At 40.0% G+C, this 19,384-nt stretch overlaps 1 protein-coding gene across 5 annotated transcripts in view; it reads left to right on the forward strand.

The window, feature by feature from the left end:
- The first annotated feature begins 407 nt into the window (after positions 1-407).
- The window catches only part of UBE3D (ubiquitin protein ligase E3D), a 75,504-nt gene continuing 56,527 nt past the window's right edge, over positions 408-19,384 (forward strand). For all 5 annotated transcript variants that reach the window (XR_212003.4, XM_419864.7, XM_040697344.1 and 2 more), the window contains exons 1-7: positions 408-709; positions 845-1,044; positions 2,152-2,242; positions 8,646-8,877; positions 14,651-14,720; positions 17,063-17,132; positions 17,903-18,011. Coding sequence is in view for 4 of the 5 variants with exons in the window: in XM_419864.7 (XP_419864.6) it covers positions 435-709; positions 845-1,044; positions 2,152-2,242; positions 8,646-8,877; positions 14,651-14,720; positions 17,063-17,132; positions 17,903-18,011 (1,047 nt within the window). In the remaining variant the exon portion in view is untranslated. The remainder of the gene's footprint in view (positions 710-844; positions 1,045-2,151; positions 2,243-8,645; positions 8,878-14,650; positions 14,721-17,062; positions 17,133-17,902; positions 18,012-19,384) is intronic.

Below are 19,384 nucleotides of genomic sequence, written 5' to 3' on the forward strand. Positions count from 1 at the left end.
GGCCACTTAATACAGAGAGCAACTTCTTTAGGCAGAGAGCAATAGGACTGGTTTTAAACTGAGAGAGAGTAGATTTAGTTAGGTGTTAGGAGGAAGTTCTTTACTCAGAGGGCGGTGAGGCGCTGGCACAGCTGCCCAGAGAGCTGTGGGTGCCCCATCCCTGGAGGCACTCGAGGCCAGGTTGGATGGACCCCGGGCAGCTCAGCTGGTTTGGGGCAGCCCTGCCCGTGACTGGTGATTTCAGGCAATGGAAGAATGCTGTCTTCTCTACCTGCAGATCTGCAACTGGAGCACAGGCTCTGTGCTGTGGTAGCAGATGAAAGGCACCTCCGGACACACCCTAGCACTTCAGTGCCTTCCTTGTCGTGAGGGGCCCAAACCTGAACACGATACGCGAGGTAGGAAGGGGTTGATGCAGGGAGTTCTCCGTTATCATGGCGCCTGCTTATGGCTGCTGCCCTCGGGGCGGACCGGCACTGCCCACCAGCGGGGGCAGAAAGGAGCAGCGCTGCGAGACGGCCGCCAGGGCCGGACAGCGCCGGCGCCCAGCTGCAGGCGGCGCTGCGGCGGGAGGCCGCGGGTGCACCGCTCGTCCGGCGGAAGAAGCAGCCGCTTCCCGCGCGGGCTGTTGGAGCCGCTGTGCCGGCATGGCGTGCGGGTTCCTGCTGGAGATCCGGCGGGGGACGCAGAGCGCCTTGCTCGTTATCCGGTAGCTCGGGGACCCCGCCACCCTCCTTCTATCCTTCCCACCTCTTGAGCGGGGCCGGCACGCTGCGCGGCGCAGAGTAGCAGTTCCTTATGCGGGGGTAAAAAAAATAATACGAAACATGCTTTGCCTTTGCAGCGAGGCGAGCCTGCGGAACCTGCCGGCCGACATCTCGGTGGCCCCGGGCCGGCTGGAGGTGAGGAGCGGCGCTGCCTGCGAGGCGGCTGCGCTGCCGCCAGGGGTCAGCCTGGCTCCGTCCTCCTGCCGCGGGCTGCGGCGCCTGCCCGGAGACGGCCTGCACCTGCGGCTGCAGCTGCGCGACGCGCCCAGCGCCCCGGGTAAGGCTGCGCGCCGGCGGGCGGTGCCGATAGTCACGGCTTCTGAGGGCATCGCGGCGGTCTGTTCTAAAAAGCAAAAGTGCGTGAGGTGACGCAGAGAGGGAAGCTTGCTGAGTAACTTCTGTGTGGGAGTTTAAGAGCTGTATTCAACTCCCTCCCCATGTTTTCCCTCTCCTATTTCACATTTGGTAGCTAAAAATGCAGTAATATGACTCATTCTGGCTGTAATGCAAAAGTTGTCAATGGCCGTTTATATAAGCGTGTTTTATATAAGTTTTATGTTTTATATAAGATTGTGAAACTTGTCTCTTATGTATCTGGGATGTCTTTAAGTGTCTTTCCTTCGTGATTGCGACCTAATTCTACCTACATTTGCTGAGAATGTACTTTGACTTCAGAAAGTGGAGAACTCAAGGCCTGTTTATGCACAGAGTTAGGCTTACACTTTTTCTTCTGCCTGATGCTATTTGTTGTTCTCTGGATGCTTTTGTAGTTATTATTTTTTTTTAATTTAGAAACTTGCATTTTAAGCTATCTGAGCTGTGCCCTGAGACTGAGTTCCCTTTACTGGCCTGTAGAGGGTATTGCCGACTGTTCTTTGAGTGGTAGTACCACGACTGTGTATCTTACCTGGCCCAGAATCGAAGACTGCTGCCTTTTTTTTATCTTACCTGGCCGAGAATCGAAGACTGCTGCCTTTTTTTTTAAGCACCCAGATATTTTTTTTGCTGTGTATTGGGAAGTACCATCATACAGCAGAGGAACTCACTGGTAGCGCTATCATTACACAAGAGAAGCATTGAATTTTAGTTTGTACAACCTTCGTAATGATACTCAGCTCCTCCTACTGAGAGAGTACACACAATTAGAATAACTATTCACAAACTAAATTCCTATCCTGTAATATGAGGTAGAGGTGGCAAGTTTATCCAGAATCTCATTACCTGCTTCTATAGGTAATTAAATAACAATTGTGTATAGAATGTCACTGTTTTGCTTTGTTTTTTAGATTCTTATTTTACTTAAGAGTGAAGTTCTGGAAAGATTTTTATGTATGAGTGAAAGCTTTACACAACCTTGAAGATTACTGTCTTTTCTTGTTTGTAGAATTGGTTTACAATGTGAGGGAAAGCCTAAAACCACAGAAGAATTACGTCTTTTACTGCCAGTCCTGTGGTAACGTCGTAGTAAAAGAACGGTAAGCACTGCAGTGTCTTGCACTTATGTTAGTGAATGCCATACTGATTAGTGTTTATATCATTTTTTCTACTTAGTTAAAAGATGCTTGTTTTGAACCTGTTAGTTGAGAATACCTCGAAACACTTGTACAGATGACTAAAATCAAAATTACCTGAAACAACTTTTCATCATTTATTTATTCATTTTGGCTTAGATGGTAAAAAATAGCAAACTAAGAGCACGTGGTACATTGTCCTGCAAGGTGGGAAATCTGAATTCTTTTCTTGGTTGTCTGCGGTGCCTCAAATGATGCACTTTGCTGTGCATAAAAATAAAAAGCTGAATTATTTTGAATTGCAAATATTGCAAGTAAAAAGTTCAACACATTCTTAATTTTCATTGATTTGAAAATACTCATAGTTTACGTTTAGCTGACAGCTCTGCTCTATCTAAGGCACCCTGTTCATTGCAGGGGAGTTGGAATGGACCATTGAAGGTCATCTAGGCCAATTCAAAATGATTCTGTGAAAACTGTAACCTAGATTTCTTTCTTCCTGTGTACATTGAGGGTTCCTTTTCAGTTCTGTCCGCTCTGTTATGGGTTTTCTTCAGTCACTGTGCTGTAGTTACAGAGTAGCTGGCCAGGATGGAGGTGTTGTCAACAGCTCCCTTCTTGTATCTTTTAAGGAAAGCTGGCTTCCACATTTCCTTGGAAATGCTGAATTTGGGAAGTACAGGAGCTGTTTCTTAGCTATATGACTTGACCTTCTCTGCTCCTTACAAAGTGAATCATAGAATGAGTGAATCATAGAATGGCTTGGGTTGGAAAGGATCTCAAAGATCATCTAGTTCAAACTCCCCTGCCATAGGCAGGGCTGTTAGCCGCTAAATCAGATGGTAGATCGGGCTGCCCAGGTCTCCATCCAATCTGGCATCAAACATCTCCAGGGATGAGTGTAGTGGAAATGCTAAGTCATAGCTTGGAACGGTGATTGAGCACCTAGTGGGAAGGCAGGGCCAACCCAGGGGAGCTTGGGTGCATGCAGTGTACCTGAGTGATCAGAAGGGATGGAGCCAGTATTCACCCCTTCCTAGACCTCATTTAAGGGTTAGCAGTGGAGGTGAAGGTATCTCACTGGAGATCCCTGCCTACCTGAGTCCTTCTAAAGGTAAGCGTATTTTTTTTTTTTCCTTTGTTTCTGTGGCTGCTGCATTTGGGCTTATCCTTGTTTGCTGCAGCATAGGACTTCGCTGCCCTGCTATTGTTGCTGTACTTTTCATCACATTATAGCATCACAGTGAGGCATTCACAACTCTTTGGGCAGCCTCTGCTGGTGCCTCACCATCTGCTCAGTGAAAAACTTCCCTTGGACATCTAATCTAAATCTTCCCTCTTATAGTTGAAAACTGTCCCTTCTTGTCTTGTTACTATCCATTCATGTAAAAAGTTGATTTCCCTCCTCCTCGTAAGCTCCATTCAAGTACTGGAAGGCCTCAATGAGGTCTCCCTGGAGCCTTCTCTCCTCCAAGCTGAACAAGTGCAGATCCCTCCGGCTTTCTTCATAGGATGGTGATCCAGCGCTTTTATCATCCTTCTGGTCCTCCTCTGGATCAGCTTCACACTCTTCCTGTACTGGGGCCCCAGGCCTGGGCAGAGTAGAGAGAGACAATCACTTCCCTCACTCTGCTGGCCACCCCTCTTTTGATGCATCTCAGGACACTGTTGGCCTTCCAGGCTGCAAGCACACTGTACTGCCTCATGTTAAGTTTTTCATCTACTAGGACCCAAAAGTCCTGGCTTTTTTTTTCCTGAGTCCAGGGCTCCTCTCAATGGGTTCTTTCATGCTTTATGGATATTTAGGATTGCCCCAACCCAAGTACAACATCTTGCGCTTGGCCTTATTGAACCTCGCTAGGTTCACATGGGCCCACCTTTCAAATTTCTTCAGGTCCCTTTGGATGGCATTTGTTCCATCTGTTCTAACAACTGCATCTCTGAGCTAGGTGCAATCCACAAACTTACTGAGGATGTACTCAGCCTCATAATTTATGTCATTGATAAAGATGTTAAAGATTACTGATCTCAAGATGGACCCACTGGGGGACATGACTTGTGACCGGCCTCCACCTGGGCGTAGAGCCATTGACCACAACCTTCTGGCTGTGACTTTCCAGCCAATTTCTTATGCACCAAATAGTCCACCGTTTGAACTCATCTCTCTCCAATTTGGAGTTAAGAATGTTGTGTGGGACCAGAAGCCTTGCAGAAGAGCAGGTAGTCTGCAGAGTGAATGAGAATTTTAATAAAAAAACTGCTGCATTTTCTGGATCTTGTAATGAAGAATTCTGACAGCTTCAACTGGGTATGTATAAAGTGTTAGAGACACACTTGGAGCCTTTTATGATCCGTGTCACTCCTAATACTCAAATTGGTAATACAAATGTAAATCAGTAAACTTTTTTCTTTCTTGTCATTCATAAAGATTTATGGTTCGCTTAAACATAAAGGAGGGAGGGTTTGGGGCTTTCTCTGATGAAATGTCTCATCAGAAAGTCTAGCAGTAAGTCTTTGATACATTTATAGGGTAATGAAACTTATAATTTCTAGTCAGAAGCATTTGCTTTCGAAAGATCTTGCACCTTTTTATATTTTCATCTTGGAGTGGCTGCTTCCCTGAATTTCAGCGCACCAAATTCTTATGCATGGAATTTAGATATTTTGGTTCCACATCCTACAGTGTAGCGTAATTTGAATTTTTAGAAAGGAAAAAAAAAGGCATAATACATCACATGTACTGCATTTCTCCTTGCACAAGACCTCTGACCCCCTTGAATGTTACCTCTAAAATATATTGACTGAGGAAAGGATAGAAGGTTGGAGCTGTCGGTGTGTCCAGCAGTTTCTGTTTTAGCACTCCTGCATTTCCAAAAAAAGACAGTACTTTCAGAAATGAAATTTGTTGTTCACTGCATAGTCTAGAGACCTTGCTAATGACAGCACAGGTGATGGGATTGAAGGGAAGTTGCATAACTGCGTACGAGAGAACTTAATAAAGTGCATATTGCTTGAAAAGCGTCTGTAATAAGATCAACCTGATATCCGGAAAAGGATATCTTTACAAAGAAATTGAAAGAAATGGAATTTAGTTTAGATGTCTCCTAGGAGACATAAGAGTCTGGTATGTGCATAGTTGCTGCAACGGTGGTAGTAATGGTCTTTAGCTGAAGCAAGAGGATTTTAGGTTAAAATGAAAAGACATACTCTAAAGCTTGTTTTTTTTACCACTAGAGATAGGAAGTCTGTGCAATTTCTATCATTTTAAAGAGTAGATTAGAGAAGTATGTCTGGAATGGTTTAAATGCTGTGAATCCTTCCTTGAGACAGGAAAATGGAGTAGATGAGAGTTTTCAGAGCAGTTTTCTGTTATTCCCTCTACGTTTTCAGAGATCTGCTGGATTAGTCTGTCTCCCTCTGGGAGTCTTGATGGCTCTTCAGATGTAAAGGTTATACCGTTATACCCTCTGCTTCTTCCACATTAACCTCACGTTAGAGGAAGTGGTTAGATTTTTTTTTTTTCCATAATTTAAGAGTTACAAAGAATTTGGAGTATTTTCTTCTTTCTCTCCTTACAGTTATACGTACATACAGTGTGAGTGTAGCTCATAGATAAAATAATTCACTAAGACTTTGTAATGTACTAAAGACTGAATGTTGCAAAAAATAATTTTTATAAATTGACTATTAAGAAATTACTGTTTAAATTAGTCCCATCTCTAAGCAACTTTACTAATTAAGTATTCTATTGAAAAAACTGATTGCAGGGGACGTCTTCTAATCAGACTTTTCATTCAAGAGTAGCTTTAAGCTTGACAGCTGTCAAGCTGGTCGTTCCAAAAAGATGGCTGCTCCTAAAGGAATGCAGTTGGATCTTCTATCTTTTCTTCCTCTCTAGAACTGAAGAGTTAAATACTTATTTTTACTGTCCATTTATTTTTAGTTTGAGGCATTTTCAATAAATAGGATGATGTTATTGGCTGCTTAAATATGGATTAATAACGGTGATAGGGAATGTTTATACTAATGTAGTTTTACAAGAATCTCTATGACCAAATCTTCATTTTACAAGGAAGCCCATTACTGCAACTGTCTCAGACTAGTGCTTAACTTTTAGCTTTTTAAAACTTAAGTACCTAGACTTCCTGTCTGGGGACAGAGCTATCTCTGAAGAGAGGTTTAGCCTCACTGTCTTAGATGCTTTCAGAAGGAGGCTGTGTCTCTTAGTTTCTCTCTGGCTAGATAACTACCTTCAAGTAGAAACTTAGCTGTTAGTTATCAAGGCTATAGGTTTTATTTATAGGCTAGGTTTCATTATTGTATTTAGCAGCTTTAAGACAGTCAGCCCGTGGTAGACTTCAGGCTTCTGTTTTTTATTGTTGTTGTTTCCTGGAAAGCTAATTTCAACTAAGTGTTAACATTTTTCCAGTTCTAGAGACAGGATCTAATATAAGGCTTCTCAACTCTGAATGGTGAAAGCCTAAAATAAAGTGGAAAAGTTATATTTTCTGTTTAGCTTAGGTGGGAGGAACCTGTTTTAGGAGCTTCTCACTGATCAGAGTAACTGCTTTTTGTTTGGCAAGAATTCAAGATCTTGATGCAATTCACAAAGGGGTATACTCCAAGCTGTGAGGGCAGAGAAAGAGTAATGTAAAGAAACTGGACAGGTTTGATCTGCAGCCTAAGGTAATTTTTTTTCTTCAACACCTTAAAAATTATTGCTGAGCAATACCAGCTTTTTGTTGCTGTAATATGATGAATGGTACAAGGGAATGAAAACCTTTTTCAGTGTGAGACCAGGCATTAGCACTAACTGTATAAGACTGGGAAGAATAATCAGTCTTTAGACCTCCATCTGAACCATGATAATATCTCTGACAATATGTAAGACTATAAGGAGTGAAGTCAGAGATGCATAATGCCAGAAGGTGACGTTACTTAAAGTACTAAAGCTGGGCAGGAATACCAGTTATTCCAAGTTCCATCTGCAGGTGGGGCAAGCACAGTTTGAAATGTATTGTGGATGGAGAAAGAAGGAAGGTTGTATACAAAGTTTTACTTTGACTCACTCAACAATACAGAAAGCACAATGAACTGCAATGGGAAAACAGGCATCTTCAGAAAAGAGCAGTCTCTCAGATGCAAGAAAAGGAGGGTGTCTAATTGCTGCCTCATTGGCTCTCTGATGTTTTGCAAGCTTTCAACTAGGAGTGGAATCAAGAAATGATGTGTGAGGAGTTTGGGCAAGGACAGACAAAATATGAGAGCAAAAGTAAAACACTCAAAGAAACTGGACAGATAACAGAACATTGTGACAAACTGCATCTAGAAAGTTGTTGGAGAACGAGCAGTTAAAGCTAGTGTCTGTTATTTTGGTAAAGAGGCAGATTTTTTTCCCAGTGCAGTAGTTTCCTAGAAAACACAGATTAAAACAAATGTAAATATGTGGACAGTATTCATTAATGCTTTTGAATTCTTAATAAAATCATGTGTGGTGAGACCACAGAATGGTTATAGGAACTCTAAGCAGAAAGCATTGACTACTGAGCATAATGACTAAGGTAGTATTTATATAGTCACATGCATTTATTCCAGCTATCAGAGTGTGTTTTACAACTTAAAACAGTGCTTTAAAAGTTGAGCTTTTAAGTAACCAAAATGGATAAAGAATGCACGGTGTAGTATTGCGTGTGGCAGATACCTTGGTCTGTATAGCAGCCCAGGAGAAGAGGATTTGATTTAGTGGGTTGGTTGGTGTTTGTTTTTTTTTCTTTGTCTCTGTGTTTTGAAACTTGAATCTGAATCTAAATTATGACTGCATTGTTTCATCCTTTTTTTTCTTTTTAATGGATACACACTGTGGTATTTTTGTCAGGATTTAGCTTTGTTTCGAAGTCTAATATCTGACTTTGAGAGGCTTCAAAAGACATTCTCTCCCTTGCTATGGCAGCTTTTTTGTTGTTTTCCTTCTGTTTCCTTGTGTATATTAAAGCTTGGTGCAAGGAAACTTTGCAGTAATTAAAATAACTGTATAATATCCATTGTTAAATTTTTCTTGACTGAGTAGATGTGTTTTATTTTTACCATGTGATTAGTTACAAGGAAGTTATGCCAAATTGTGCTATATGATCGTTGGAGATTCACCCGTGGGAAAAGCTTCATCACAAACTTGGCAGGAAACACTTGGCCATTGCTTTCTCAGAATTCATCCTAAGAAAGAAAGTGCCTTTGACTGAATGGAGAGTCAAGCACTTCCTGTCAGAGAAAGTGCCATAGTTTTTTCTTTCCTTCTTGTAAGGAGTCCAGGGTCTTTGTTAATGTCTTAGGAAATAATATATGAAAATATATATATTTTTTTCCCTGTTAGGAAATTTCTCAGAGTTCTTCCTCTACCAAGTGAAAACTGGAGTGCTTTAGTAGAAGAGTGGTGTTGTCACCCTAATCCCTTTGCAAGAAGCACTTTACTCCCTCAGCATGGTGACTGTTTTCTTGGAGACACTTTTCTCCTGTTGAATTCAAGAAATCAATCATATGTGCCTGAATCTCCCAAGTGCAGCTCAGAGACTGAACATCACGCTTCTCAGAATGACTCTACCTTGGTAAAGTAGTTTGTTTTAATAATTCTTAAGGGAATGTACTTGGTTTTTTTCCCTTGTGAAACACATTTCTATCACTGGCTTGTTTAACTTAGAAGTATTATAAGGGTGTTTTGAAGGTCAGAGAGAGTTGTTGGCATTCAGCTGCATAGAAGCCTGACAATACTCTAAGCTGTTTTTTGAAACATGCACCATATCATGATACTGACCTGGGTATGAACCATTTAATGATATAGTTCTGGAACCAAGTATTCCACCTTCCCCCCCCCCCCTCCAAAAAAAAAATATCCTCAGTGGAGAACATCAACATTTATTCAGATTGTAACTGTAATTGGTTGGGTGTTTGTCAAGGGGCAGTGAAACAAAGCAAAAGGAGAAAAATAGAGTAGCAGTGCTTTTTTTTCCTTCAAATATGACTGGATGTGTAACTGTAAATATGATCAAAGGAAAGTGTGGGTTTTGTGTTTTTTTTTTTTACTTTAGTAAGATTTTAAAAAATCAGAATGTGTTTCAGATATAGCTCCCTTATGTTGACAGAACGAAAGAAGAATGTGGAGCTTATTTGAGTGCTCTTTGTCTGGTGAAAAGGATCTGCCACTCCAGCCTGTAACTGCTGAAGGTGACTTCTGTAAAGTGTTCCAGGAGGAGATATCCATCAGCTGAGCCTGAAGGAATAGGGCTACCATTTGGCTTAGAAACATCAAAATTTGTTGTTGCTCAGGAAAAAAGTGTTTGTAGGCATACTGATCTTTCAAAAGTGAGATGAGGAAATAAAACAGATTGCTTTACTCGCCTTGGAAATCCAGCACTCATATAAAAGTTTGAGCAATAATTACTTCTTCCACCAAAAGAGCCTCAAGGAGTTTAGCTTGCATTTGCATAAAATCTTGTCTGTTGATGTACTGCTTGTCTGTATTTGTGCTAAGACTGATCCTGCAGATATCTTTTTCTTTTTTTTCCCATACTATGTATTAAACCTGATTGTGGAAGTTCTTCAGCAGTTTTGGAAACTGTTACTGCTTTGTGTGTCTGTAACAGCTGATATTGGTGATACTTGGTGCATATATTTGGTGATATTTGGTGCAGATTCCCTGCACCAAACTCTTGATCTGTTAAAAGTAGCATCAGAGACCCTGATTCTTATACAGTGCTGCCGTTTACCATCATAAGGGATTTGTATTATCTCCTTTTTAAATCGCCAGGATTCCAGCAGATCAGTTGCCAATGGTGTGATGCATCCGGGTGAGCCATCTGTTTTGAGAACAGTTCTGTCCTCTTGTCTGCATCTGCAGGTCCTGAAGCTGTGGTCTCTCTGGTTTCTTGTTCTGTTGTCCTTTGAAAAGCAGAATATGGGGAAGGGAATATAAAAACTAATATCCTGAAAGGATTTCAGCGTGAGAGAAGCAGATTAATCTGGATTAGCTCTTGGAGCTATTTGACAATTGAAGTTATGTCTTCTGAGTATTCTTAAGAAGGCGGATAAGTAGACGATTTTGAATTTCCAAGAGGACAATGACTTCTGTCAGAGGTCCCCCAAAATTAATTATCTCACATTTCAGTAGTCTCAAAAGAGATTGTGAAACAGTGGGAACGAAGCTGGGAAGAGGCAGTGTCTGTGGAATTCATACTGCAGCCCAGAGAAAGAGGAGCAGTCTGCCCAACATACTTTTAACATCAATCAAAGAAATATTTGACAGGGAAATGTTGCCTTTGAGGCGGAAACATAATAAAAAAGATACGGGACAAAAATTTTACTGAGATATGGGTCAAACCAGAATAATAGCAGAACTTTGAATGAGGGAGGAGGCTATTTTCTGTCAGAAACGTACAATACTAATGTAGTGCAATGAATCTTCGGATTAGCTTTCTTGTTTTGAAGTCAAGAATTCTTTCCTTGTTTGTGTCAAATCCCTCTTTCCACATCTTCCAGACTTACACTGAATTCCAATTTCCATGTTTTCTTATTTCTAGCATCGCTCAGTTGCCAAGCAAATGAACAGAAAACTGTAAGATCAAGCAGAAGCTGGATTAATAAGGGAAAAAAGCCCTCATACTGAAACAGAAAATTCTTCCATAATATGAGAGTAATAGAAGCAAGATAGATTGCTATTGGCATAAATGTTCTCATTTTAGAGAATACCATTGCGGTCTGTCTCAGTATGAAAGTTCTTTTTTAATTGCATTGCAGTTCTTTGGAAAGTGTTTGCGTATGACCAAAATAGTAGCAGGAATATACTAGATATGCTTAAACAATCTTTTCCAGCCTCCTGTGGGACCAAGGCAGCATCCTTCCATCGCAAACATATTTCTCACATCTATTAGTTTTCAGCGTAACATAGTTTTTAAATGTCACATGGTTCTGCAGCATCCTAATAGTATCTCTTGGGGAAAATATTTTTCCCTGATGCCGTATCAGGGATCTTTAGGAACAGAAGCAGAAAATACTGGGCTGGTGATCCACCTCCATCTGCAGGTTGCCAGCAGCTGCAAGTTATCAGGTAGATATATTGATTTAATTAGCCTAGCTAAAGCTATTGCTTTTTCTGCTGTAGCGTGATACGGTGAGTTAGTGGTGGTTTATAGGTACAGTACTGCACAGTTCTCAGCTAGCACCTGTAACCGTAGTCAGGAAGAAAACATCCGAGTTGTAGCTTTCAAAGAAGAGCTGCAAATATACAGTTTAATGTGCTGTATTTGTACCATCCTCTAAATACTCTTTCTCGCAAAAGACTGTTTCCTTAGCTTTGCTCTTCACGTTAAGCAAATTTTCTGTATATGTTTAAGAGCAGGAATTAGGAAAGGGAATAACTCTGTAAATATGAACCAGATGTTTTTTGTGATCTTTGTAACAAGGGGGCTACTCTTCTGACTTAGCTCTCTGAAGCCTTCACAGGCTGTAGGGCTCTCCCTTGAGCTTTATTTGGGCTCCTGGTTTATGAGAAGGGGAGATTTGCTATCACAGTCTGTTCAGAGCTTGATAGAGAGTGCCAAGGATCAGGACTTTTTCATCATGAGTTCAGATTCTGTGGGCCGCTTCCTTGTTTTTGGGGAGCTAGAGAGGTCCTTTCTGTTCATTTTAGTATTTGCGTAGTAGAGATCAGAGAACTCTTGCTAGACATTCCCAGCATCAAATCCTTCATTTCTGTTTGGGCTATAGCATGACTTACCACATTCTTTGGTAAACTATTTCTGTGATTAATCAACCTGAATCTTTGCTGCCTACTTATTAAATTAAACATGCTAAGAATTGTAGCTCTGTATTTCTTTTCCTGTTTATTTATTTTCTGGAAAATATTTTTGTAAGTTTTCCAATTATTTTAACACTCTTTATAAATGCATTTTAGCAATCATCACGTTACTAATTCTGGAGAATTATATTCTTTTATTATCCTTGTAGTGGAAATGCTAAGTCATGTCCTATAACAGTGATTGAGCACCTGGTAAGAAGGCAGGGCCAACCCAGGGGAGCTCAGGTGCATGCAGTGGAGTGACCAGAAGGGGTGGAGCCAGGATCCACCCCTTCCCAGACCTTGTTTAAGGGTGTGGGTATCTCACTGGAGATCCCTGCCTCCCTGAGGTCTTCTAAAGATAAGCAGTTTTTCTTCCTTCGTTTCTGTGTCTATGGCTGCTGTACTTGGATTGACCTCATTTGCTGCAGCCTCGGTCTTTGCTGCCCTGCCATTGTTGCTGTGCTTTCCACTGCACTATAACGTAACAATCCACATGAACAATTCAATTGCTTATACGTTCAGAAATCATTTTTTCCTCTTTCTTCTGTAGCATCTCATTAGTAATTCATGTTTAGTTAGCTACTATCATTTAAATTCTTTAAATTTTTGCTGTCATTTGCTGTTTGAGCATGTGCTGTTGGACTAAGCATAAATTAATGGTCTGGACTGGTGCTTATAATTCATCTGTCTCCCATAGGTAACTTTAACCCTGTCATTATAGCAAGAGGTACCTACTGAGAAAATTAGGCCAATGTATGTATTTTACTTATCTGTGGTCTCCGTCATCACCTCTTCCATGGTCCCTGAATCAGAATGGATCAAATAATGATGTATTATTTAATGGTGACAAGATAATTTAGGCTTGGATATCTACGTAATCTGGAAGCCCATCATCCAGATTCTGAAGACAATCTGTAATGGACGTACCTCAACGTTTTCCCTCAGAAGATGAAAAGTGTAACTAAGACTATAGGATATATTTTATACAACTCGTTTTTAGAATTCTGTAATGTGATAGGCCACACAACACCAGATTGTGTTCTGGACAGTGGTCCACGAAAGCTGTCTTGCATGACGTTTTAAAATTTGAGGAACTATAGTGGTGGTGATGAATATAAACCATACTTCCCAAGAGGCCTGTGTGTATTCCCTCCAGTTGGAATGTATGGGAACTGTAGGCATCTCTTAGTAAGGCTGCAGGAAAAAGATAAATGCAGAGTGGAAATAACCTAATTTAATTTGCTCTAAATTTAGAGTCTTATTTAGGCGTATCCTGCAGTATGGTTTCTTAAGTTGATTGTGACTTGTTTGGACTTTACCAAGCCTGTAAGACAGTAGTTGTTCAACTACACATATGTATTTTTATGCACTGTGTATTGAGTTAACAATTATGAAAGTATTTATACAAAGACAATTTAGAGGTCTTCTCATTAGATTCCAGAATTTTTAGTCCCAGAAAGGCTTTTTAACTCAGGAACATCATTGTGTTTGCTTATACGTTACTTTCAGACCAGAGTTGTACCGTGCTACAGCTAGGTTAATAATCTGACATAGAACCAATTCTGGAGTTTATATTTTGTGTTAAAGTAGGAGTTGTGCTTGCTTGTATCCTTCTACTGATAATGAGTTTAAATATGAACACTGGAATTAATAGAATAGAGCTGAATCCACATCGCCTTTTTGAAATAGAATAATACATTGTGTTCTTTAGTTCTTTCCTAGTACCTTTTCTTCTCTGCTGAACATTAAACTGGTATTCCTGCAATGCTCTCCACAGTAGCTAAAAGTTTCTACTGAGTGATGGTAGTGTATGGTAACTGTTAAGTCACGGTCTGAACCACTGATTGATCACCTGGGGAAAGGACCTGGTCAGCCCTGGGAGCACAGGTGAAGGCAATTCATGTGTGTGTGACCGAAAGGGGTGGAGCCCGGCTGCACCTCTGTTAGATCCCATTTAAGGGCTGACTGCCACTGTGGAAGGATCTCTGGTTGGAGATCCCTCCCGTGTGGAGGTTTTCCCTGTGAGCCTGGATCCTCGGAGATGGGTGAGCATTCCTTTCCCATTTGTCCCTTTTGCCGTTCCAATCCTATATTGCCTTTCCACTGTGCAAATCCTTCTGACTGTAACAGGTAGTCATGTTATAATGTAATGTTTATATATATATATATATATATATATGTGTGTGTGTATATAAAATTAGGAATAATTCTTGTGTGTGTTATTTTGCCCGTATCAAAATTGAATTTGAATTTACCTCATTACTTTATCATACAGTCACTGAATACTATGAGATTCTCCTGTTATCTGATGCAGGTTGTCCTGTGTGATTGGTAATACTGTGAGATTTAAAAATTGGTATGAAACTTGAAAGCATGTCGAAGTGTAGAAGACTGAAATAGTCAATGCACGTGTCTGAATATGTGAACGTAAAGGGAACAGACTAACATATAAAGTTCACTATACATTCCTGGGAGTATGTTAAAATTATACATTTCCTTTTCAGAATAACTGAGCAACATTTAAACAAAGTTTCTTTGTCCTACAGAAATCAAAGGAAAATACCAGAGTAATTTGTGAGCGCTGCAAGTCAACGCTGGGAGAAACAGTATCATCAGGTATTGTGTGTGCGATCTTTAACTGTACTTGAGTGCGTCAGCTGATGAGCATCAGAGGTTAAAAACTCCAGAGGAATGTTGTTTATCAGAAAAAAATGTGCTGGTGCCAGTATATTTGTGTCATTCCCTTCTGGAATTGCTCTCTCTGTGGGACCTTGAGCCTAGTGACTTACTGCAGGGATGTTCCTCATCTTGGCTTTTGTGGCATATCTGCTTAATTCTAAAGCTTTGAAGGACGGAAAGCATGGTTCCAGTTTAGTACGAATCCCAGTCAAACAGGAGACCTGAAAAGTTGCAGATAGGTTCTTTTATTATTAGTCATACAGAAAAATGGAAAGGTTAATTTGTTCTAGTGCTTTGTTAACTATTATTGCTATCAGCAAGTCTGGTTTCATGGAAAGGAAGTTTCTCATCGTTTGAGGATGAAATTGTGAGATTGTTGGTTTTCTAAAAGCTGTTGTCACACTGAGTATTTGAGGCTTACCTGAACTATTCAGTAGATGTTCTTCAAAATGCAGTTTTTAACAGGGAGATAAGTGTGATGAGACCATTTCAAGCAGGACTTTTTTCTTTCATTCTCCCTCTGCTCTACTGCAAAAGTGTGAGTCCATCTCAGTTCAGAGAACATAAAAATGTAGCAGAAAATGCGAAGCCTGTTTCAGAAATTAAGTGATGAGGAGAAAGAAGACAGAGAAGTTTGAATGATTATTCTGTACAGAGATCTAAAAAATACAAGCACTAAGAAAAGTACTTTTAAGGTAAGACGTTTGGAATCCTACAAAGCAAGTTGTAAGACTTTGCAAAATCAGGGGCTAGAAGGGATCTTTACAGATCATCATGAATTAATGCCCTCATCTAAGCCTTCAGATAACTAGCAACCCATAGTTGATGTGATCGTTGGTAGAGGAGACAGGAAACGCAGTGTAGATGTGAAGGGAATTGTTCTGGACTGTGTATTTTGGTGAAGTTAGAAAGTTTTTTGATTGTTTTCAGCATATTTCATCAGTAATGTAGGAACTTTATGGAGAATTCAAAGGACAGACACAAATTTGTTCTTTTCTCCACCTTTATTCCCATATACGCTTAGGCTTTTGGGGGAGGGGAGGAGGGGAAATTCCCACCCTCTATTTCTGAGGGCAAACATCTTCTCAATTCCCAATGCCCTTGCAGCAGTGGAACCAATTCCTTGTTCAGGGTAAGCCTTCTTAGACAAGACTAGAATTAGCTTAGAGGTAACACATAATTTCTTAACAGTGAGGATAATTAAATAAACTATAATACTTATCTAGACAAGGGGTGGCGTTGCCAAGCCAGCAGCATCGTTAAAACAGGATTAAGTGTTTTACTGAGAATCATAGAATGGATTGGGTTGGAAGGGACCTTAAGGGGTGCCTGGTTCCAACTCCCCTGCTGTGAGCAGAGAAGCTTATTTTCATCCAGTTTTTATGGCGTCTGGACAGTTGTCAAATGAGGCAATCCATTCTACTCTTGAAATTTATAGAACTGATGAATCTTTACTATTGCTCATATGTTAAGGCTTAGTGGAATTAATTTATTACTTTGTATATGTAACCTTTTCTGCTTGCTATTTGGTTAGACTGCGTGTGTAGCCTAGACTTGGAGTTTCAGTGTGATAGTTTTTCACGTTCTTGATGAAGACTAAATACTGAACTCAAAGCACTTCCATTTGGTGTTAGAAGAATGTCTTACTGGAGTTTTTTGGAAACACAATGAAACTTGGAACGTGTGTTTCATATATTAACATTGTTAGGGCAATTTTTGGAAAGAGGTTCTACTCTGCCTCTTTGAGCAAAGAAGAAAATTATTCCCGTGTGTAATGTTACTAAAACGCTTGTGGGTCACTGCAGCAATGCTGAGCAGAACAGGGTTATAAAATACTATGTAAGCTATGCTGATCTCAGTACTTCAGGAAAGTTTTTTCAGTATGTCTTTCAGGTTTGTCTTGATAGCAGTGCATAACGGACAGGAGTTAATTGACACCAGCAAACATCAATCTGTAAGGCATTTCAGTTCAGGTGTTTGGGTTCTTGCATACTTTGTTTCAAGATGATTGTTCCTAGTGTTAAACAAGGATCAGTGTGAATGATAACCTGCTGGTCGTGTAATTATTTCAGAGCAGTCTTCTAGCAATGTTTTCTTTTATTAGATACTTCTCCCACAAACCCAAGGAGGAATTTGATCACATGCTGCACATCTTAATTGACTGCAGAACAAGAAACTAATTATAGTGTAATTAAATATAATGATGCAGTGACTTACAGTCTATTTGTAAAAAAAAAAAAAAAAAAGTCTTCATTCTGTAAAGGTGTTTTTCATTTTAGATACTGTTAAATACTATGTCACTGAGGTGATTATTTGGCCATCTGAGGAAAGTTTCAGCACACTACCAAGGTAAAAATTAGATAAGTTGCTCAGTTTTTTATATTCTGGAAAGGATGTTAGCAGCCTAGTAAAATTTTGATTTTTTTTCAGTATTTAAGTATAACAAAGAAGTGCTGCATTTTAAAGGTAATGTAGTCTGTATTCAATCGTGCACAATTTTGTTTGTGCATGTAATGAGATTACAATTTGTTGCAGTGTTTCACTGTTCAGCCAATAAACAAAAATAATACTTACTTGAATTATTTAAGTTGCGTGGCATTTGGTGACTAATTATTGAAATTGAAGTTTGTTATGTAGAGTTAAGTAAGCTTGTAATGTTTCACTGGAAGTGGGGCTTTTAGATTCTCAAGTAACTCAATTTGTAGCTAAGATGGCACAGGACTTGATCCAATTATCTTGTATTATATACTTTGTATTAGTCATCGGTCTTTCTATTTGTGAATTATATTTGCAATATGTGCATTTTTCTAAACTTTGTGTTTTTATGTGTAAAGTATAAGGAAAAGCGTTTACTCATCATTTGATGTTTCGTGGTGTTCAAAGTAAGGGGCATGGGGCAATTTAGACTGCTGATGTCTTAAGTAGTTCCTGTTGCAGGAGATAGAAAGTGGTTTTGGTGGAGGCAAAGATAAAGCAGCTCAATTTCTTTGTAAAAATGGGTAGTAGGATTGTGGTGGAATTGACAGTATAAAGTTGCTCATACTTGCACTGCATTGGTATAAATGACCTTACCTGTGTAGTTGTAATTAAAATGTACGATATGTTCAATTCTTTAACAGGTCTCAATTCATACAGAGCGTGGTTGCTCAGTGTCTTGCGGAATTGTCCTCTGCTAAAAGCACGTTTAGATTCACCATAAAAGGTGACGATGGAAGGATCTATATTCTGGTAAGTTTTTTATGTTGAAAAAAGTTCGCTAGGTAAAGCAAAAGCTGTGTGTGCAAGCAAGGCAACATAGGGAACCTATTCAGTACTTTGAATCAGCAGGCTGGTGTGCAGCCAGTTCTAGGAAAGCAGTGCTCCTCATATCTAGGAGTTTTTTGGGAGTATAAACACCGTCACTCCCAAAGGCACTTCCCTGCCTCTTTTCTCCTGGCTTTTGTTCCTATGCACGGCACCCTTTGGCCAGCTCAGATCAGCTGTCCTGGCTGTGTCCCCTCACAGTACTTTGTGCATCCCAGCCTCCTTGCTGCTAGGGCAACGTGGGAAGAAGATATGTCCTTGGTTCTGTGTAGGCATTGCTCAGCAACAATGAAAACATCAGTGTGATACTGCCTCTGCTTTCACCCTAAATCCAGAACATAGCATTGTACCAGCTACTGTGGAGAAAATTAACCCCGTCCCAGTGAAAACCAGAACACAGAAATAATAAGAATTTCTACTCAGAAAATATGGAAAGCTTAGATCTTGGCTTTGTAATATATACCTCATCTTTTTGTTCCAGTGTTTCCTATCTTGAATCACTACAAGTTCATCAAGTTGTATAACATCTTTCACAAACGCTTTCTTAGATCAGGAGAAATTACTCATGTAGTCAATATATTGCATTGGAAAGTGAAATGCAAACAATAATAAAATTGCCAATTATACTTGATGATTTAATGCTGTTAAGCTTGCCTGTTTAGATAGTAACAGCTGAATTCTTCAAACTTTTAAGGTGGATAGGGATTTGAGTCCGGAGTTTAATAATAGGGGCCAGCTTAGCATTTTAATGCTCATTAATAATCAGTATGAGGTTGAGTTAGCACAGGGGCTAGCTTCTAATTGGAATCCCTTCCTTTTTCTTAGGGATTTTTTTGTGTGTGTGTGTTTAACATCTAAAAGGCCTTATTCATTTCCATGGTGATATTCTGGGAATGGTACACACACCAACAGGTGTTCCAGAGTTACAGCTTAAGACTTGGGACTCAGAGGCCTTGTGGACACAAGTGTAATGTAAGCAGTGTTTATACTAATGTTTGCAAATTAAAAATAAGTAACTGCTTAGAGCTGTAAGTACACAGCCAAGTGGTCTCATCATTGATGTATAGTGGGCCAGCTGCTCCATTTGTTTGTATTGAAAATGAACCTGTCAAATATTTCCATTTGTAATGTTTGTGCTTATATACCTGAATGTAGACAGCCTAGGCTGTGTATGTAATAATTAAGGTTGAGGTCCTTCATTAGTCTTTAAAATGTTTTTTTAAAGCACAAGTTTTATATGTACTCATTGTTCTTATTTTCTCTGTGTATGTCACTTAACATTATACAGTTATGTTATC

This window comes from Gallus gallus, chromosome 3, assembly GCF_016699485.2.
Source record: "Gallus gallus isolate bGalGal1 chromosome 3, bGalGal1.mat.broiler.GRCg7b, whole genome shotgun sequence".
Taxonomy (NCBI): domain Eukaryota; kingdom Metazoa; phylum Chordata; class Aves; order Galliformes; family Phasianidae; genus Gallus; species Gallus gallus.